Raw genomic sequence first — 23,185 nt, 5'->3', positions numbered from 1 at the left:
ATATAATGAATTATCAATTTTTAAAATCTCTGTGGGTACATAATAGGTGTATATATTTAATATTTTATCACAGTTTTTATTTTTATACAAGTCAATTTTCTTTCAAAAAGCTAAATCAGTGTCTTAAAATTATATTGAATAATTCTTACAAATTCCTAGAAAATTATTTTTAAAAAGAAAGAGGGAAAGTAGGCCAGGGCAGTGGCTCACACCTGTAGTCCCAGCACTTTGTGAGGCCAAGGTGGTTGGATCATGAGGTCAAGAGATCGAGACCATCCTGGCCAACATGATGAAACCCTGTCTCTACTAAAAATACAAAAATTAGCTGAGCGTGGTGGCATGCACCTGTAGTCCCAGCTACCCGGGAGGCTGAGGCGGAGAATCACTTGAACCTGGGAGGCAGAGGTTGCAGTGAGCCGAGATCGTGCCACTGCACTCCAGCCTGGGGGACAGAGCAAGACTCCATCTCAAAAAAAAAAAAAAAAAAAAAAATCAAAAACAGAAAAAGAAAAAGAAAGAGGGAAAGTAGGAAAGAAGAAATGGTTTTTTAAAAAATGATCTTACTAAATAAAGTCTTATGGGTAATTTCAGCCATGGTAAAAATAATGTTGTTCAACTTTTATAGAATTTCTATTACTTACCATCTGATAATATGCAGTGACCCAGGACATTTTTTATCTTCTTGGAGGATTTTTAAACTGAGGTCTACAAAAACAGAAACACAGTCTATTTTTATCTACTAAATGACTGCTGTACTGAAATTGTCCATGCTAAATAGGGTATTTCCTTTAACTATTTTATTTATGTAATTTATTTAGTTTTATAGCTTATAAAAACATTTTGGATCTCTAAACATCTACTTTAAAAATAAATCCTATGTTAAGAAGTAGCTGGGTCTCAATTTCGATTACAGTAAGGATTTTCCCCCTTCTACAATGTAGCACAACTGAGTTGGCTCCAAAATCAATTTGTGTCCCTTCTTTGCCGCTGTAGAATTCTAAGTAATTATGAGGTAGTATTGAGACTATCTCCATTGACCAACTTAAAATATACACCTAAATATCAGTCATTTCCCTGTTATTTCTCTCCCTCTCATTGAAAAGGAAAGAATAAAAAATTTCACATGGATTATTCTCAAATATTTATTTTATCTGAAATCTACCTTTTTATACTTAAGAAGAATAGGAATATCATATTAAGAGTTTGGGTTTAGGCCGGGCGTGGTGGCTCACACCTGTAATCCCAGCACTTTGGGAGGCTGAGGCAGAAGGATTGCTTGAGCCTAGGACGTCGAAACCAGCCTGGGCAACCTAGTGAAACCTCACCTCTAAAAAAAATAATTAAAAAAATTATCTGGGCATAGTGGCACATGCCTATAGTCCCAACTACTCAGGAAGCTGAGGCAGGAGGATCACTTGAGGCTGGAAGGTCGAAGCTGTAATCCTGTAATGATCATGCCACCACACTCCAGCCCGGACAATGAAATGAGACTCCCTCTCAAAATAAATAAATAGAGTTTTGGTTTAAAGTAGTCCAAGATCAATCACTGATTTATGTGTGATTTTGCATAAGCAACTGCACCTTTTCGTATTGTTTTCCTATACTAAAATTGATGTTACCTGTATCTCTACTGAGGGATATGAAAATTATCCCATGTTGATATAACATTCAGAAATTACAAGAGAGTGACACAGGAGTATTAAGCATTTTTATGATGTATATTACTTTAAGAACAAACATTGAAAAGGAGACATAAAACTTCCACAATAACTGTCACAAAAAATAAAGCTATAGGGAATGGTATCATTGCCGTTGCCTAGGGTAGTGACTGGCACACAATATGTGCTTATTATCAAAAATATGTCTTTCTCAATTCTATGTTCTAGACAAGAGGGGAAACTGCAAATATACGTTAGATATAAACACATTCACTATTACAAGTTTGTATCTCATAGACCAAAAGATGTCATAATACAAATGAGGTTGTCATGATTGCAAATATCATGTTTATGTGCTTATAGCACACATGCATTTTATTGATGCTCTTACATTACTTAAGATAATTTTTTTTTGAGACAGAGTCTCACTGTATCACTCAAGCTGGAATTCAGTGGTGCAATCACAGCTCACTGTAGCCTTAACCCCCCAGGCTCAGATGATCCTCCCACCTCAGCCTCCAGAGTAGCTGGAATTACAGGCACTCACCACCATGGCCAGCTAAATTTTTGTATTTTTTATAGAGACAGGGTTTCACCGTGTTGTTCAGGCTGGTCTTGGACTCCTAGGCTCAAGCAGTCTGCCCACCTTGCCTTTCAAAGTGTTATGGTTACACTTGGGATTACAAGCCTGAGCCACCATGCCCAACCAAGAGAATTAGACTGAAATGAGGCCAAGGTATATCATTAAATACAGATGTTAAGAAATTTAAAATTAGATTTTGAAAAATAACATCTTACAAGGCAACTTGTAGCTCTCTATGTTTATTTTCCAAATGACAGTTCCTATTTTAGTGACAAGTCAACAAGATTCACAATCCAGCTTTTTTTTTTTTTTAATACTTTAAGTTCTGGAATACATGTGCAGAAAGTGCAGGTTTGTTCATGTGCCATGGTGGTTTGTTGCACCCATCAACCCATTATCTAGGTTTTAAGCCCCACATGCATTAGGTATTTGTCCTAATGCTATTCCTTCCCTTGCCCCCCACCCCCCGACAGGCTCCAGTGTGTGATGTTCCCCTTCCTGTTTCCATGTGTTCTCATTGTTCAACTCCCACTTATGAGTGAGAACATGCAGTGTTTGGTTTTCTGTTCCTGTGTTAGTTTGCTGAGAATGATGGTTTCCAGCATCATCCATGTTCCTACAAAGGACAGGAACTAATTATTTTTCATGGGTACATAGTTCTCTATGATGTATATGTGCCACATTTTCTTTATCCAGCCTATCGTTGATGGGCATTTGGGTTGGTTCCAAGTCTTTGCTATTGTAAATAGTGCTGCAATAAACATATGTGTACATGTGTCTTTATAACAGAATGATTTATAATCCTTTGGATATATACCCAGTAATGGGATTGCTTGGTCAAATGGTATTTCTGGTTCTATATCCTTGAGGAATTGCCACACTGTCTTCCACAATGGTTGAACTAATTTACACTCCCACCAACAGTGTAAAAGCATTCCTATTTCTCTACATTCTCTCCAGCATCTGTTATTTCCTGACTTTTTAGTGATTTCCGTTCTAACTGGCATGAGATGGTATCTCATTGTGGTTTTGATTTGCATCTCTCTAACGACCAGTGATGATGAGCTTTTTTTCATATGTTTGTTGGCTGCATAAATGTCTTCTTTTGAGAAGTGTCTGTTCATATCCTTTGCCCACTTTTTGATGGGGTTGTTTTTTTCTTGTAAATTTGTTTTAAGTTCCTTGTAGATTCTGGATATTAAACCTTTGTCAGATGGATAGATTGGAAACATTTTCTCCCATTCTGTATGTTTCCTGTTCACTGTGATGACAATTTCTTTTGCTGTGCAGAAGCTCTTCGGTTTAATTAGTTCCCATTTGTCTATTTTGGCTTTTGTTGCAATTGCTTTTGGTGCTTTAGTCATGAAGTCTTTGCCCATGCCTATGGCCTGAATGGTACTGCCTAGGTTTTCTTCTAGGGTTTTTATGGTTTTAGGTATTACATTTAAGTCTTTAATCCATCTTGAATTAATTTTTGTATAAGGTGTAAGGAAGGGGTCCAGTTTCAGTTTTCTGCGTATGGCTAGCCGGTTTTCCCAGCACCATTTATTAAATAGGGAATCCTTTACTCAATGCTTGTTTTTGTCAGGTTTGTCAAAGATCAGATGGTTGTAGATGTGTGGTGTTATTTCTGAGGCCTCTGTTCTGTTCCATTGGTCTATATATCTATTTTGCTAGCAGTACCATGCTGTTTTGGTTACTGTAGCCTTGTAGCATAATTTGAAGTCAGGTAGCATGATGCCTCCAGCTTTGTTCTTTTTGCTTAGGATTGTCTTGGCTATATGGGCTCCTTTTTGGTTCCATATGAAATTTAAAGTAGTTTTTTCTAATTCTGTGAAGAAAGTCAATGGTAGCTTGATGGGAACAACATTGAATCTATAATTTACTTTGGGCAGTATGGCCATTTTCACGATACACAATCCAGCTTTTTAAACAAATAAGATTTTTGAAAACTTGTTGAGTCCTAGGTACTTGGGTTTTTTGTTTTTGTTTTTGTTTTTGTTTTTTGTTTTTCTGAGATGAAGTTTTGCTCTTGTCACCCAGGCTGGAGTGCAATGGCACGATCTTGGCTCATTGCAATGTCTGTCTCCTGGGTTCAAGTGATTCTCCTGCCTCAGCCTCCCAGGTAGCTGGGATTACAGGCGCCCAGCATAATGCCCAACTAATTTTTGTATTTTTAGTAGAGACAGTGTTTCACCATGTTGGCCAGGCTGGTCTCGAACTCCTGACCTCAGGTGATCCACTTGCCTCGGCCTCCCCAAGTGTTGGGATTACAGGCATGAGCCACCATGCCTGGCTGGTACTTGTTTTTATAATAAGAGAAGAAAAGGGGCCAGAAACAGCTTGTAATATAAGGCAATAAGATGATAAGTTTAAGAGCACTGAAACAAAAGGAATGAAAGTAGAAGACCTGGCAATTGAGAAAAAAGCCAGAACTGATTAGAATAATAATTATTTTAATATCCATGTTAATCAACAAGTAAGTTTGGCTTTTTTTTCCCAGTATTTTTATATACGTTAACAGGGAGAAAAGTTTTTCACCTGGTTCCTTTGAACTTCCTCAATGCCAAAGTGTTCCTTAAAGAATAAATTCAATTGAGGCACAACGTAGTGCAAATCTACAGCATTCAAATAGATTTTGATCTAGCTGTTGCTTTTATACTGGACTTGTCCAAACATTTCTTTTTTCTTCCATCTGTCACCTGGCGTCTAGCTAGGAACTAGTAATTCCTATAAGTAAAATCACTACACACAGTAAAATTAAAATGGAAAACGGATTAGCAAATTGGTCTTGAAGAACAGGCCCTTAAGTTGGAATTAGCACACTTTGTGAGACGTGAAAGGTTTATTCCTGCTAAATAGAGAAAGGGGCTACAACAGCCAAAGAGACTAGTTAGTTTAACTTTACCATCCAAATGGCGTTCTCCATAAGAGCTCTCTGGAAACAGGCCCCTTAGGTATGTTATACATGAGATGGAAGTAGCAAAAAGTTTCTTCACCATTTTCAGTGACTCATGCTCATTAGTGATTTGGGATGGGAAAACTGTTTCCTGGAAAAACAACGGAGGTGAAAAAAGATTAGTATTCTTTAATATATTCAGTTTATCACATCATTACCACAGATATGATGAAAAGATTTCTCAGGACTTCAAATTTGATATCTTTGAAGGTAATCAAAAAGAAACAGCGCTTTGAATATTACATTAAATTAGATCTTCATAGGCAAGGCAGAGCAGAAAGGCAGAAACAATTACCCAAGTAATTCAAGACTAAAACAATTTATTTCACAATGATCCATGAAACTGGAGTTTTACTATGATTATATAATCTTCTTCCCTCTCATACACTCCTCAGACCCCACTGCAATCTGGATTTTCCTCCTTTCCTTTCTAAACTATTCTCTCCAAAGTCACCAAGTACAATCCTACAGTTGACCTCTTCTCATTCCTCATAATATGTAACTTCTTTATATTGTCTGACACTGTTACCCACATACTCTCTTTTCCTCTCCAAGGTGCCATAACACTACTTTGTTTTTTCACCTATCAGTACATATCTGTCTCAGTCTCTTTTATTTTTTCCAGTTGTTCTACTCTTTAAATATTGGTTATCCCCCAGGATTCTGTCTTCAGGCTTTTTCTCTTTTATAGCTGTCTTCTTGAATAATCTTGTCTAGTTTCATAGCTTCAGCTACAGCCTATACAAAAAGGAATTCAGGTCCCTATTTCTGTTCTGAGTCCCAGTTCTGTATTTTTATTTCCTGAACATCTGCACCTAAACCACTTTGTAGATCCCTTAAACTCAGTTTATCTCTGCCACCCCTGGCTAAAATCTGATCCCAAGTCTCATTCTCAGACTAGTGAATCAGCACTACTCCAGTCATCCAGGCTAGAAGCAGCTTCATCTTTGTCTTCTCTCTCCTTCATACCCCACTAAATTCTATTAATTCTCTCTAAAAGAGTTCTCAAATCTATTTTCTCCTTTCCCTGCTCACTGCCACTGGCTTGACTGAGGACATACTCAATTCTCTCCTTGATTACTGCAGTAGCCCCTTATCTCTTTGCTAACGATTCTTTTATTCAACCTGTCTTCCATATTGCCATCAGAATTAATTTTCAAGGATACAAATCTTATCATGATACTGCCAGTGTTCATCCAGGAGAGAGTTCAAGTACCTTAGAGTGGGATTTGAGAACTGTCAAAATCTTATTCTTGTTTAGCTCTCCTGCCTCATCTTGCACCCCTTCCTCCCTGCCCACACTCCCTTATTCTCTCCCATGCACTCTACTGTCTAGCTATGTGGAATTGTGGCTATTCATCTACTATTCTACTGCCATGTTTTTCCATACTTTTGTGGTTTGCTTAAGCCAGAGCTCTGAGGAACACAAAGCTTCTGTAAGATGTCACATAGTGTTCTATAAAAAGTATCAATACTAGGAATAGCTTCCTGCTAAATTTTATGTGTGTATATATATATAACATAGTAAACAAACTTAAATCATTGTTCTTAAATGATTAGATAGTCTTCCTTAAGAAATAGTGTGCCATAAAAGGAATGTGATAAGAGAGCGACTGATATATGAATTTGTGACTTTTGCTTCAGTATGTAAGGGGTGTCTACCAAGAGTAGAATATTTGCTGATGGATAGGTTGTGCCAGTATCTCAAATTATCATTTCAACATATGTTTGACATACTATGTTTATTGTATACACAATGTTTACTGTGTTTATGTATTAACATAAAAATAAAAATTTGATCTGTTTGTCATATTCTGTGAGACTGCTTTTTGCTGTTTTCTTTAAGCCAAGCACAAAATATGTCTCATGAATTCCAGCCAGTGTTGTGTCAATACATTATAATTTTAAAGCATTTGCTAAATATTAACAAATTAGACTATATTAAACTTTAGAACTTCATTCATTAATATACTATTAAGAGCATAGGTCTTACAAAGGACTCATATCCAGAATGTATAAAGAACTCCTAAAATTCTTTAAGAAAGACAATCAAATAGAAAAGTGTCTACTTGTGTGAAAATAGACAATAAAAGAGCGTACCCAAATGACCAATAAACAAATGAAAAAGTGTTTAAACTTTATCAGGGAAGTGAGCATTAAAATCACAAGGAGGCCAGGGGTGGTGGCTCACACCTGCAATCCCAGCACTTTGGGAGGCTGGGGTGGGCGGATCACTTGAGGTCAGGAGTTCAAGACCAGCCTGGCCAACATGGTGAAACCCCCGTCTCTACTAAAAATACAAAAATTAGCCAGGTGTGGTAGAAGGCGCCCGTAATCCCAGCTACTTGGGAGGCTGAGGCAGGAGAAACACTTGAACCCTGGAGGCAGAGATCACAGTGAGCCAAGGTTGCACCACTCCAGCCTGGGTGACAGAGTGAGACTGTCAAAAAAAAAAATCACAATGAGAGAATACTACACACCCACCAAAATGGCTAAAAGTTTTAAAAAGGATGTAGAATAATAAAAACTCCTAAACACTGGTTGTGGGAGGGTAAATGGGTACAACCTCATTGGAAAAGTGCTTGGCAGTATATAATAAAGCTAAATATACACATATCCTATGACTCATATTTTACTTATAGGTATACATCCAACACATATGCTTATATGTTCACTATAGGAAATGAATTAGAGTATTCAGAAAAGCATTATTGTAATAGACCCATGCTGGAAACGACCCAAATGCTCATCAACAGTAGAATAAATAAAACTGGGGTATACGCCCCCAATGGAATACTATATAGCAATGAGAATGAATGATCTATAACTATACTGAGTAATATAGATGACTCTCACACACAATGCTGAGCAAAAGAAACCAGATACAAATGAGTATTAGTATATGATTTCATTTATATAAAGTACAATAGCAGGTGAAACTAATCTAAGCTGTTAGATGTCAAGATGGTGGTTTCTCTTGGTGGGGAGAGGTAATAATAACTAGAAGACAGCATGAGAGGGAGTGCTGGTAGTGTTCTGGTTTCTGATCTGGCTTCTGGCTTATAATAATGTGTTAAGTTCATAAAAATTCATTTAGTTGTACACCTATGCATTATATGAATATATACTCCCAGTAAAAATGTTAAGTGTTTGCTGGTCAAATAAGTTTGGAAAATGTTGTCTTATGCAGTTCTTTCAGCCAGGCATGCTCTTTTTCCCATTTCCAAAGTATGAAAATCTTAATCCAAATATGTATTTAATCTTACTACATTCTAGGTACTGTTTTAGGTTCTGAGACATAGTAGTGAGCAAAACATATAAAAATCCTCTCCCTCATGTGGCTTACATTCTGTATCACTCTTAATTCATACTACAAGGATAATACTTATTACCAGTTAATATAATCTTTGAAGGCGGAGTGCAGATAAAGTCTGATTTTTCCCAGCATAGCCAGGGGACATGGCTAACTCCACATGTCCCTAGGCTTTACCTAGACTCTAATGGCTCCAAAGCAGGTAAGCTGAACAATTTTTAAAAGTCAAAGAAGCAGTTTATGACATTAAAGCCTTTAGCAAACCTAATATCTGACCTAAATCAAGTGTCTAAATTTTGAAGATATTTTTATTTTACCAATAATCTGTATTTTCCAAAGATTATTAAAGTCATGTAAACTAAAAGGCACTAAAGTTTTAATTTTTCTGACAAAATATTTGATTTAAGTGCTTATTTTTCTTTAAGCCAATTAATTAACACTCTTTTATGTAAACACCATACATGCAACACATATAAATACACAGGCAGAACAAGACCCAGTAGTTGTAAGATTTTTCGATTGCCAGTTTTTAAGTTTCTTAATTGGATTACCGGCTTCAGGGTGGAGTCCTTGGAAAAACAGGCCCAGGAAAGCATGTAGTTTCTAGGGCCTAATAAACAGGCACAGATGGAAGGTATAAACAGATCCCCAAAATTAAGGGTCTCATTTTTATACTAGATCCTGTATCCCCAGAAAAAGAGAGAGATGGTATAGGAAAAGACAGTGCAATGCTTTTACCATGCATTTCACTGCAAGGCAGCCCAAAGCCAGTCAGCCAATTTTGTAATCAGCCCATCTTATTTCTTATTCTGAGCCAAGGCATATGCTAGGTTTTCCTCAGGGAATTCTCCCCCTCTATGCAAATTATCTTCATCATTCAAGGTCTGTCCACCTTCAGTCTTACCTCTTTCATGAGGAATATACAAACCATTCCAGTCCATGTGAAATCTCTAAATAAATCCCTATAATTTGCATTGTCTTCCTCTTTTTCACATATATGTAAATCATATATCACTTTGTATATTGACTTAACTCCTAACCAGATTATAAACTTTTGGAAGATGAAGATCATATTTTTGTATTTTATCAGTGAATTACACAGTATAATGAATATTATATTACATAATATTTAGTCTCAATGAATAAACAAATGATGCATTAATGAATGTCATGAGACAAACTAAACTATATGCCTGGCCCTGGGATGCTCCCCTAGACCTCCTAGCATCCAAGTTTCTCTCAGTGCTCTCCCCTTCTGTTCTTATAATTTTACACCATGGTGTGCAACACAAGTTTCCTAACACTTTAGGAAGTGAATGTCTAACCAAGAACCATTCTCTTTAAACATCTTTTTGTTTCTGATTTCTTTTACTCTAGAAGACCTAAATATATTACATAAACATGAAACAAGCACCCAGTAAGTAACTTTGTAGAAATTTATTTTAATTTTCTGGTCCTTGGTCTATTAGGCAGTTAAAATGTACACATACTCTCCCAGAATATTATGTGCCAATTAACTGATAAAACTGCTGCTTAAAAACACACACACAAAAGATTAAAATCATAATTCTGAACTAACTCACTAAATGGTCATTGATTTTCTTTTAATTCTTAACAAATACCTTAGATGCCTTGTGTATTGTGATGCAGTGAGAAAGCTGAGCAGTGGCCATTGTAGGAATGTATCAGGATTATTTCAACAAGTCCAACCTATTAAAAAATAATTAATTAATTAGAGACCTTGCCAAATATAATGCTTCCTCTCTTACTCTGCCCAAAAATGAAACTTAAAAAGTCTAAAAGCAAACAAAAAATTAAAATCAAAGACAGTTAAGTATAAACTGTTTTCAAGATTGTTCAGTTCAGAGAGAAATTTACCAAGCTACATTTTGAAGAGCAAAGGAAGAATGAATGCTAAGATAATTCTATCAGGCCCTATCTAAACGATAAAATGAATTTGAGTTGAAAAAAGTACCTATTGTTAATTTTCCAAAGGAGAAATAAATAATTAAAATTTGACCATACTCATTGGGAAATAAGTTTAATAAACATTTTTATCTATAATTTTGGCATAAGGTCTCTGGATGAATTTTTCCACCCACTCAATGAAAATTATAAGATTATTTATTTGTTCAAAAATATATTCGGAGGAGAAAATACATTGTAAATCACCTAGAGACTCAATATATATTATTAATCCTTGTTATTCCCTCAGAGTGTAACAATATAGCAAAGGCTCAAAAACATTTCTTGAACTGACTTCAGTTGTAACTTATTTGCAAATTCAACCAGAAGTTAATGTTTATACTTCATAGCCATTAAAATAGTTATTCATTCAACTAGCTGAAAAAGAAATCAAGACAGAAATCTCATTTACAATACCTACCAAAAAAATTAGCTAGGAATAAATTTAAGAAAGTGAAAGATTGCTACAATGAAACTACAAAACACTGATGAAAGAAATTGAACAGAACACAAAAAGATGGAAAGGCATCCCATATTCATTGATTAGAAGAATTAATATTGCTAAAATGATCATATTAATTACCCAAAACAATCTACAGATTCAAATGCAATCCCTGTCAAAATACCAATTACACTCTTCATAGAAATGGAAAAAAACTCCTAAAATTCCTATGGAACCACAAAAGACTCTGAACAGCTAAAGTAATTCTGAGCAAAAAGAACAAAGTTGGAGGCATCACATTACCTGGCTTTAAAATATACTACAAAGCTATAGTAACCAAAACAGCATGGCACTGGTATAAAAAGAGATACATAGACCAATGGAACAGAATAGAGAACCCAGAAATAAATCTGCCTATTTACAACCAGCTTATTTTTGACAAAGGCACCAAGAACATACATTGGGGAAAAGATACCCTTGTCAAAAAATGGTTCTGGAGAAACTGGATATCCACAGCAGAAGAATGAGAGACCCCTGTCTCTCACCATATACAAAAATAAACTCAAAATATGTTAAAGACTTAAATGTAAGGCTCAAAATTATAAAACACAGGAAAAATGCTTCAGGACATTGGTCTGGGTAAAGATTTTATGGCTAAGACTTCAAATGCACAGGTAACAAAACCAAAAATACACAAATGAGATTATATCAAACTAAAAAGTTTCTACACAGCTAAGTAAATAACCAACAGAGTGAAGAGACAGCCTATAGAATGGGAGAAAACATTTGAAAACTATTCATCCAAGAAAGAATTAATATCCAGAATATACAAGAAGCGCAAGCAACTCAAAAGCCAAAAAAAAAAAAAGCAAAGGATCTGAATAGACATTTCTCAAAAGAAGGCATACAAATGGCTAATAAGTATATGAAAAAATGCTCAACATGATTAATCATCAGGGAAATGCAAATTGAAACCACAATGAGATATCATCTCCCCACAGTTAGAATGGCTATTATTAAAAGGACAAAAAATGGCCAGGTGAGGTGGCTCACACCTGTAATCCCAGCACTTTGGGAGGCCGAGGTGGGTGGATCACCTGAGGTCAAGAGTTTAAGACCAGTCTGGTGAAATCCTGTCTTTACTAAAAATACAAAAAAAAAAAAAAAAAAAAAAAATTAGCCGGGTGTGGTGGCATGCGCCTGTAGTCCCAGCTTCTTGAGAGGCTGAGGCAGGAGAATCACTTGAACCGGGGAGGTGGAGGTTGCAGTTAGCCAAGATCTTGTCACTGCACTCCAGCCTGGGCAACAGAGCAAGACTCCATCTCAAAAAATGAAATGAAATAAAATAAAATAAAATAACAAAAAATAACGAATGCTGGCAAGGATGCAAAGAAAAGAAAATTCTTATACACTGTTGGTAGGAATGTAAATTAGTACAAGCATTATGGAAAACAGTATGGAAGGTCCTCAAAAATCTTAAAATAGAAATACCATATAATCCAGCAATCCTACTATTGGGTATTTATCCAAAAGAAAAGAAATCAGTATATGGAAGAGATATCTATACCTCCATGTTTATTGCAGCACTATTCACAATATCCAAGATATGGAATCAACCTAAGTGTCCATCAACGGATGAATGCATGAATAAAATATAGGCCGGGGTGGCAGCTCATGTCTGTAATCCCAGCACTTTGGGAGGTTGAAGCAGGCAGGTTGCTTGAGCCCAGGAGTTCAAGACCAGCCTAGGCAACATGGTGAAACCCTATCTGTACAAAAAATATGAAAATTAGCTGGGTGTGGTGGCACGCACCTATAGTCCCAGCTACTTGGGAAGCTAAGGTGGACTACTTGAGCCCAGGAGTTCAAGGCTGCAGTGCAGTGAGCCATGATTGCACCACTGCACTCCAGCCTGGGCAACAGAGCAAGACTCTGTCAAAAAAAAAGAAAGAAAGAGAGACAGAAAGACAGAAAGAGAGAGAGAGAGAGAAAGAAAGAAAGGAAGAAAAGTATATATATACACAATGGAATATTATTCAGCCATTTAAAAAAGCATGAAATCTGTCATTCACAGCAACAGAGATTAACCTAGATGATATAATTTTAAGTGAAGTAAGTCAAGTACAGAAAGATAAATACCATGTGTTCTCACTCACCTGGGAGCTAAAACAGATGAGCTCTCAGAATTAGTTATTAAAAGCTAGGAAGGGCAGCAGGGAGGAGGCTGGATAGGGAGAAGTTAGTTAATGGATATAAAATTACAGCTATATAGGAGAATAAATTATATTGTTCTATAGCACTGTAGAGTGACCACAGTTAACAATGATTTATTGTATATTTAAAAATAGTTCAACACAAAGAATGATAAATGTTTGAACTGATGAATATGCTTTGACTTGACCATTACATATTGTATACATGTATCAAAATATCACTCTGTACCCCACAAATATGTACAATTACTGTGTGTCGATTAAAAATTTTATAAATGATTATTCAAAAATGGAAAATAGTAAGTTGGTAAGGATGTGGAGAAATTAAAACCCTTATGCATTGCTGGTGAGAATGAAAATGGTGCAGCCGTTGTGGAAAATAGCAACGGCATTCCTCAAAAAGTTAAACAGAATTACCATATTATCCAGCATTTCCATCTCTAGGTATATATTCGAAAGAATTGAAACCAGGGACTCAAACAGATACTTGCACACCAATGCTCATAGCCACATAATTCACATTAGCCAAAAGATGGAAACAATTCAAATGTCTATTAAAAGATGAATGGATAAACAAAATGTGGTATTTACAATGGAATATTACTCAATTGTTTTGTTTGTTTGTTTTGTTTTGTTTTTGAGACGGGGTCTCCTTCTGTCACCCACAGTAGAGTGCAATGGCATGATCTCGGCTCACTGCAACCTCCGACTCCCAGGCTCAAATGATTCTCCCACCTCAGCCTCTCGAGTAGCTGGGACTACAAGCATTTGCCACCACACCTCGCTAATTTTTGTATTTTTTGTGGAGATGGGGTTTTGTCATGTTGCCCAGGCTGGTCTTGAATTCCTAGGTTCAGGCAATCCACCCGCCTCATCCTCCCAGTGTGCTGGGATTGTAGGCATGAGCCACCACACCCGACCCCTATTCAATCTTAAAAAGGAATGAAGTTCTGATACATGCAACAATGTGAATAAATCTTGAAAACATTATGCTAAGTGAAAAGCCAGACATAAAAGGACAAATATTATATGATCCCACTTATATGAGGTACCTACAGTAGGCAAATTCACAGAGACAGAAAGTAGAATAGAGGTTACCAGGTGCTGGTGGGGTAGAAGGAATAAAGAGTTTAATAGGTATAGAGTTTCTGTTCAGGATGATGAGAAGGTTTTAGAAATGGATAGTGATAATGGTTGCACAACATTGCAAATGTGCTTAGTGTCACTGAGTTGTACACTTAGAAAAGCTGAGGTGTTGAGTTTCATATTACAGTTTACCACAATAAAAAAGTTAATATTTAAAATACATCTAGTTTTCACCCTTATTGTTTTGTTAATATAAAAAAGAAGCAGCCGGGCATGGTGGCTCATGCCTGTAATCCCAGGACTTTGGGAGGCCAAGGCGGGTGGATCACGAGGTCAGGAGATCAAGACCATCCTGGCCAACATGGTGAAATCCCATCTCTACTAAAAATACAAAAATTAGACAGGCATAGTGGCAGGCGCCTATAGTCCCAGCTACTCAGGAGGCTGAGGCAGGAGAACGGCGTGAACCCGGGAGGTGGAGCTTGCAGTGAGCCAAGATTGCGCCACTGCACTCCAGCCTGGCCGACAGAGCCAGACTCCATCTCAAAAAAAAAAAAAGAAGAAGCAAATTTTCCCTTTCCTTTACAAAGTCTTAATTTAATTTCAACTGGGGCTTCTTTTCAAGGTTTTATGAAGTTCTGACCAAAATACTTGTAAAATAACTTCTTTAAAGATATTCCATTCTGGATCACCAAGGATAGCCTGTGACCGGTTTTTGTGTATCCATTAATGCAAGATTCTTGAAGATTTTCCCAAGAAAAGAGGGCAGAATTATTTGCGAACACTGCCACAAGGTGGTGATAGAGATTATAAATAGGTGGTAATATTAAATTTATTTCAAATTACTTCTTCAGAGGGGCACTAGGGGACACTCTTTTACAATATTTTATATATGAGACTGAAAACCACCAATAGTTCTTTAACCCTTAAAGATTCCAAGCTATCTTTACTTGATTTTAGAGTATAACCTTCATATGTCACACATCAGTTGTCCCCCTTAAATTTCAAAAAATAAAATTGGAAACAAAGTAGCTCTAAGAGTTTAAGATCTAGTCCCAGCCCATTAAACCATAATACACTACCCACTACTGGGGTAGTTATTAGTCTTAGACACAATAAATAAGAGAAATCATGATTTTCTAGAATAGTTTTCTATATTAGTATAGAATACTAATATCAATAAAACTAATAAAACTTACTTAATAAAACTTACTTAATTTTTAAATTAATTTTTAAATTAATTAACTTTTTTAATTAATAAAATTAATAAAACTTACTTATTAAAACTTACTTAATAAAACTAAATAGTTTTCTATATTAGTAGGGTTTTAAAAATTTCTCTATGATCATAGACATTCTGATATCATTTCTAGGGAATCAAGCTCTGAAAATAGCATCAGCCAATTAGAACACAATGCATTACTACATCCATATTTTTGCAATGTATGGATGGCCTAGATTAAATTAATATTACCATTGAAAACTCTGAGGCATTCAGGACACTTGCTTTTGAGAAAGGATTCAAGCTGTTTAATATTAGCATTTGGTAAATTCCTTAGGAATTAACATTTATAAAAGTAAAATTAAATTTTATACATATATGTATATATGTATATCTGTATGTATGTATATATGTATATATGTGTGTATATATGTATATATGTGTGTATATATGTATACATAGGTATATATGTATATATGTACACATAGGTATACGTGTGTACATATGTGTATATGTATACGTGTGTACATGTGTATATGTATACGTGTGTACATGTGTACATATGTATACGTGTGTACATGTGTACATATGTATACGTGTGTACATGTGTACATATGTATACATATGTACAGATATGTATATGTATATATGTATGTGTGTGTATATATATATAGAGAGAGAGAGAGAGAGAGAGAAATAACCAGCAGTATAATCTAGTAGAAAGAGCCTTTAGAGTTAAGGAACCTAAGTTCAAATTCTGACTCAGTTACCTAGCAGCTGGCATGGCCAGGCACAGTAGGAGATAACTGGATCATCTGGGCAGTTTCTCATGAATGGTTTAGCACTATACCCTCAGTGCAGTTCTTGCAATAGTAAGTGAGTGAGTTATTGCAAGATCTGGTTGTTTAAAGGTGTGTAGAACCTTTTTTTTTCCCCTCTCTCTCTCTCTCCTGCTTTGGCCATGTAAGATGTGCCTGCTTCTCCTTTGTCTTCTGCCATAATTGTAAGTTTCCTGAGGCCTCCTCAAAAGTCAGGCAGATGCTACCATGCTTTCTGTACAGCCTGTGGAACCGTGAGCCAATTAAACCTCTTTTCTTTATAAATTGCCCAGTCTCAGAAATTTCTTTATAGCAATGCAAGAACAGACTAAAACAGAGCTCTTCTTTTTTACTTTTACCACACACTCCCTGGATGAACAAATACACTCCCATTGTTTCAAGTATAACTTCTATCCTATTGATTCTTATGTGTATATCCCCAACCCAGGTCTCTCTCAGCAGTTGCTGACTTGTTCTTCTAACTGATCATAAGACTGTTCTACCTTGATGTTCTCAACACATTTGAATGTGAATTATTTTCCCCAAAAACTTACTTCTGTTCCCTCACTCAGTGAATGACATCATCACATACCTAGTTGCTCAAGCACAAAATCTGTGACTCAACCTTAATCCCTTCCTCGTTCCCATGTTCCATCACCTTAATATTTCTCAAATGTAGGCCAGGTGCAGTGGCTCACGCCTGTAATCCCAGGACTTTGGGAGGCTGAGGTGGGCAGATCACCTGAGGTCAGGAGTTCAAGACCAGCCTGACCAACATGGAGAAACCCCATCTCTACTGAAAATACAAAATTAGCTGGGCATGGTGGCACATGCTTGACCAACATGGACAAACCCCATCTCTACTAAAAATACAAAATTAGCTGGGCGTAGTGGCACATGCCTGTAATCTCAGCTACTTGGGAGGCTGAGGCAGGAGAATCACTTGAACCCAGTAGGTGGAGGTTGCAGTGAGCCAAGATCACGCCATTGCATTCCAGCCTGGGCAACAAGAGTGAAACCCTATCCCCCTGCACATATATATATATATATATATATATATATCTCAAATGTGTCCAACTCCTCACTTTAGCCAGGTTGTTGTCATCTCTACTTTAGACCAACCAGTCTCATCTTTTGCCTGTACTGCTGCAACCACCAATTTCCTGTCACTGGTATTCTCCTTCTCCAGTCTGTTCTGTATATTGCAGCCAGAGTTTTTAAATTACAAACTCGATTATGCATTTTCCCAGATTGAAATACTTCAATGGCTCCCCACTACTCTCAGGATAAAATCTAAAACTCTTACCATGGCTTCAAGATTTGACTCATGCCTCCCTAGCCTCAGCTCTATTTTCCCTTATACTTTTATTTACCAGCTATTCTTACCTTCTTTACCCCAAAGGACTATATTCCTTCTAGCTCTCAGGATTTTGCAATATTCCTTCTGCCTGAAACATCCTCCTCCATTCCCAATTCCTGCTCATCTCATAGGTATGGTGTATTAGTCCATTCTTGCGTTGCTATAAAGAACTACCTAAGACTGGGTAATTTATAAAGAAAGGGGTTTAAATGACTTACAGTTATGCAGGCTACACAGGAAGCATAGCTGGGGAGACCTCAGGAAACTTACAACCATGGCAGAAGGGGAAGGAGAAGGAGGCACGTTTTACACGGCCAGAGAAGGAGGAAGAGAGGGAAAGGGGAGGTGCTACACACTTTTAAACAACCAGATCTCATGAGAACTCATAATTACAAGAACAGCAAGTGGGAAATCTACCCCCATGATCCAGTCAACTCCCACCAGGGCCCTCCTCCAACACTGGGGATTACAATTTGACATGAGATTTGGGTGGAGACACAAATCCAAACCATATCATATGGCTTAGTAAAATTTCCTTAAGGGATGACTTCCTAATTCCCACTACCACTATTACGAAGTCTGGGTTATGTGCCCTTTGCAATATATACTGTACCATAGTTGTCTTTAAGTATCCCCTGACCTACTGTGAGCTAACATGAGAGCAAAATTGTGTCTAGCTGTTGTGTCAGTCTAGCTCATTCTTTATATTTTAAAGTTTTATTTATTTATTTATTGAAAAGGACTCTCACTGTGTCACCCAGGTGAAGTGCAGTGGTATAATCTCAGCTCACTGCAACCTCTGTTTCCAGGGTTCAAGCCATTCTCCTGCCTCAGCGTCCTGAGTAGCTGGGATTACAGGTGTGTGCCACCACATCCAGCTAATTTTTGTATTTTTAGTAGAGATGGGGTTTAGCCATGTTGGCCAGGCTGGTCTAGAACCCCTGACCTCAAGTGATCTGCCCACTTTGGCCTCCCAAAGTGCTGGGATTACAGGCATGAGCCACTGCACCCAGCCTTTAAAGTTTTTTTAATAGGTATAATTCAGTGGGTTTTAGTATATTCACAAAATTCTGCAACCATCTGTTTAATATAGTATAAACCATCAATTTAGTGTATTCACAAAATAATGCAAACACTATCAATTCCAGAACATTTTCATCACCCCTAAAAGAAATCCCATGCCCATTAGCAGTCACTCCTATTCTCTCCTTTCCCCAGCCGCTGGAAACCACTAACCTACCTTTCATCTTTATGAAATTGCCTATTCTGAACATTACATATAAATGAAACCATACAATATGTGATCTTTTGTGTCTTGTTTAGCTCATTCTTTTTTTTTTGAGACGGAGTCTGGCTCTGTTGCCCAGGCTGGAGTGCAGTGGTGCAATCTCGGCTCACTGCAAGCCCCACCTCCCGGGTTCATGCCACCCTCCTGCCTCAGCCTCCCGAGTAGCTGGGACTACAGGCACCTGCCACCATGCTTGGCTAATTTTTTCGTATCTTTAGTAGAGATGGGGTTTCACCATGTTAGCGAGGATGGTCTCGAACTCCTGACCTCATGATCCGCCCGCCTTGGCCTCCCAAATTGCTGGGATTACAGGCGTGAGCCACCACACCTGGCCGTTTAGCTCATTCTTGAACTCTCAGCATCATCACAGTACTGAAATTAAATAGGTACTCAATAAATATTTGCTAAGGCTGGGCATGGTGGCTCACACCTGTAATCTCAGTATTTCGGGAGGTCACGGTGGGATGGATCACTTGAGGTCAGGAGTTCAAGACCAGCCTGGCCAACATGGTGAAGCCCTGTCTCTACTTTAAAAATAAATAAATAAGTAAAAAATAAAAAAAATTAAAAACCTAACTTAACTAACTAAATATTTGCTGAGTCAACAGAGAAGAACTATAGGAACAAGGAATAATTAAGAGTCTAGAAAAATACCACAAAATTTTAAAGGTAGAAGAAACTTTAAATATCATTGCTATGGTTTGAATGTGTATCCCAAAGTTCATATGTTGGAAGCTTAATCCTCAATGCAAGTGTTGAGAGTTGGGGCCTTTAAGAGGTGATTAGGTGCCTTCATGAATGGATTAATATTGTTACCCCAGGAGCAGGTTCATTATCAGGAAAGTGGATTTGTTATAAAAGCAAGTTTGGCACACTCACTCTCTCTCTCCTTGCTCTCTCTGTCTTAACAGGTGATGCCTTCCTCCATGTTATGACACAGCAAGAAGGTCCTTACAAGATGCATATCCTTGTTCTTGGACTTCCCAGCCTCCAGAATCATAAGCCAATACATGTCTGCTCTTTTTACGTTACCCAGCCTCAGGTATTGTTACAGCAGTACAAACTGGACTAAGACAGTAATTTAGTCCAAATATCTAATTTTCTAGATGGGGAATTCAAAATCTAGACTTACCCGGGATTAGTCAGCCACTCAGTAACAGAACTGAGACTAAAACTCAACAAGTCTGGCTTACAATTTAAAAGTTTTTCCAGACTGACTCTCCAAAATGAAATTCTCCTTTGCTTTCATTCTATCTAATATGATGCACTACCAGGGCCTCCCTAGTTCTTTGGCTTGCCTGCTTATTTCTAAACATGGGAGGGTCTCTTTCTAGTGTTCTAGCATGAGCTTGCTTCAGGAAGGCAAAAAGATCTAAATTATTTTTTCAAAAAACATGGTGAAACTTCGTCTCTACTAAAACTGGGCATGGTGGTGGGTGCCTGTAATCCCAGCTACTTGAGAGGCTGAGGCAGGAGAATCGCTTGAACCCGGGAGGTGGAGGTTGCAGTGAGCCGAGATTGCACCATTGCACTCCAGCCTGGGCAACAAGAGTGAAACTCCGTCTCAAAAAAAAAGCCAGACTCCTTTCAGCCTCTAATTATTCTGTTGCTACTGTTTTCCCTTTGAGCAAGTGTTTTGTGGAGGTCTTCTATTTAAGTACAAACCCTGCTTAATTTTAAAAGTTCACAAGTTCACAGGAGGTATGACTCTAGAGAGCATGCATTCTCAGAGAATAGGTCTGATTTTTTCTATGTGTTATCCCTTTGTTCAGGCTCATTATCTAAAAACCTAGAAGAGATTTCATAACTATGGATTTTAAGAACTGAAAGCTAACTTTGCAATGTCATTCTCTTATATATTTGTTTGCAAATTAGATCCACACATATTTGAAACTTCACAGTTCATCAATACCATTCCCTCTTCTGTTTTTGAGACAAGGTCTTACTCTGTTTACCCAGGCAGGAATGCAGTGGCGCAATCTTGGCTCACTGCAACCTCGACCTCCTGGGCTCAAGTGATCCTCCCACCTCAGCCTCCTAAGTAGCTAGTTCTAGAGGCCATGTGCTACCACACTCAGCAAATTTTATTTTTGGTAGAGATGAGGTCTCACTATGTTACCCAGGCTGGTTTTGAACTTCTGGGCTCAAGCAATACTCCTTTCTTAGCCTCCCAAAGTGCTGGGATTATAAGTGTGAGCCACTGCAACTGACCCTCACTCTTATATTTGATATGTCTACTTTGTGACAAGGATTATGATCTTCTTGAGAAAGAGGCAATATTTCTGTGCTCTTTCTGGTAAAGATTCACTCTAGGCTTACCTCTTGACCTATATCTCAATTGCCCTATTTTTTTTGTTGTTGTGTATTCATTTTCTTTTTTTTTTTTTTTTGAGACAGAGTAAAGTGCGGTGGCATGATCTGTCACCTAGGCTGGCATAATCACAGCTCATTGCAACCTCAAACTTCTGGCTCAAGTGATCCTCCTATCTCAGCCTTCCAAGTAGCTAAGACTATATGCATGCACCACCATGCCCTGCTAATTTTTAAAAATTTTTTATTTTTGTAGAGTTGGGCGGGCGGGTGGAGGGGGGGGGTCTCACTATGTTGCTCAGACTGGCCTCGAACTCTTGGCCTCTCAAAGTTTTGGGATTACACATATGAGACACCACACCATGCCTTCAATTGCCCTATTTTATATGGTGGCACAATTACTTCCTATTTTACCCCTACTATGTGTGAGTCCAAGATTCACATAAAGATTAGCCAGCTGCTGTTTAGTTTACTAAGGCCTAAACCACTTTTTTAACCATTCCAAGTGAAGCAAAAGCCAAAGTTTTATTATATTTTCCCAAATATAATCATAGTTGATTTGTGAAGGCTCTCTACCCATCTTTCTCAATCTTCAAAAACCATTTTTTACAAGAAAATCCCTTTTCTATCAGGTGAACACTATCCAATAGCTGGATTCTGAAATGCAACTATATTACCTACCTTACACATGCATGTTGTTAAGAATGGCTTTACTCAAAAGAAGTGTACGTTAACATAAATGGGTTCAATAGATTCCTAAAGCTGGAAGGGAGCACAGACATCTTCCAACCCCTTTGATTTAAAGAAGATCCAATTCTGTGGAGGAAGAATCTTTTTTTCAGCAAATGGTGCTGAAACAAAAGGACATCCGGGGGGTGGGGGGAAGAACAGAGAATTAAAAGAAACTTAACCTAAATCTCACACTGTATACAAATATTAATGCAAAATGGATCATGGATTTAAACCTAAACATAAAACTATAAAGAAAAGGGGCCAGGTGCAGTGGCTCACACCTGTAATCCCAGCACTTTGGGAGGCCGAGGTGGGAGGATCACGAGGTCAAGAGATCGAGACTATCCCGGCCAACATGGTGAAACCCTGTCTCTACTAAAAATAAAAAAAATAAAAAAAATTAGCTGGGCATGGTGGTGCACACCTGTAGTCCCAGCTACATGGGAGGCTGAGGCAGGGGAATCGCTTGAACCCGAGAGGTGGAGGTTGCAGTGAGCTGAGATTGCATCACTGCACTCCAGCCTGGCACAGAGCTCGACTCTGTCTCACAAAAAAAAAGAAAAAAGAAAAGGAAAGTGAGGCTAAGCAAGGGAACTTGGTTTGCCAAAGTTCGCCCAATTACTTAGACCTTCCAACAGAGCTTGCTTCAATAAATTATTCACCATTTTAACAAATTCCATTTGGCCCTGGTAATTCCCCTACCTGTGCTCATTCAGAGAAAATGGCTTCCACTATATTAATTGAGTATTTGTTCATGCTCTTTTGACTTTTTAATATCTTTTTCATGCTATTTCAGTTATTCATTCATTCAACATCTACGAGGCAACTACAATGTGCCAGGCAACAACATGCAGGATTACAAGACGTAAAATACTGTTCCTACCTCAACAGATTGATGGTCCAATGGAGGAGAAATTAGATTATTATCCTGCTGAGATTAAAAACCCCGTTAGGGGCCAGAACCACCCCTCATTTCTACCAGCTGAGTACACGATGTACTGCACAGCCTGTCCAGTGCCCTGCGTACTCGGACACATTTTGGCGATTGGCTAATCCTGAGGTTCAAGACTCTCTCCCTCTGAACTGTTTAGGGAACTAAAGTCCATAGGGATTAATTGGCAAATCCTCACTAAAGTGAAATGGGAGCTGAGGTCAAGGGGGGCGGGGTGTCTTGTCCCCACCTCTCTCACCTCTTGGCCTGTACCAGGCATCGATCCTGGCAGAAAACCTCAATGG

At 37.8% G+C, this 23,185-nt stretch overlaps 1 protein-coding gene across 9 annotated transcripts in view; it reads right to left on the bottom strand.

The window, feature by feature from the left end:
* HORMAD2 (HORMA domain containing 2) overlaps window positions 1-23,185 on the bottom strand; it is a 90,109-nt gene that overhangs the window by 66,366 nt on the left and 558 nt on the right. For 4 of the 9 annotated variants that reach the window (XM_019018586.4, XM_004063264.4, XM_055374171.1 and 1 more), the window contains exons 2-4: window positions 10,136-10,223; window positions 5,150-5,291; window positions 642-705 (exon numbers count right to left, since the gene is read on the bottom strand). In XM_019018586.4, the coding sequence (XP_018874131.1) occupies window positions 642-705; window positions 5,150-5,291; window positions 10,136-10,186 (257 nt within the window). In that variant the 5' untranslated portion in view covers window positions 10,187-10,223. Of the gene's footprint in view, window positions 1-641; window positions 706-5,149; window positions 5,292-10,135; window positions 10,224-13,076; window positions 13,147-21,898; window positions 22,069-22,832; window positions 22,878-23,185 lie in introns of those variants that run through there. The other 5 variants (XM_055374170.2, XM_055374168.2, XM_063704703.1 and 2 more) reach the window with 4 other exon arrangements.

This window comes from Gorilla gorilla, chromosome 23 (genome assembly GCF_029281585.2).
Source record: "Gorilla gorilla gorilla isolate KB3781 chromosome 23, NHGRI_mGorGor1-v2.1_pri, whole genome shotgun sequence".
Classification (NCBI taxonomy): domain Eukaryota; kingdom Metazoa; phylum Chordata; class Mammalia; order Primates; family Hominidae; genus Gorilla; species Gorilla gorilla.
The sequence above is the reverse complement of the archived record's forward strand: the minus strand, read 5'-3'. Positions and strand labels throughout refer to the sequence as shown.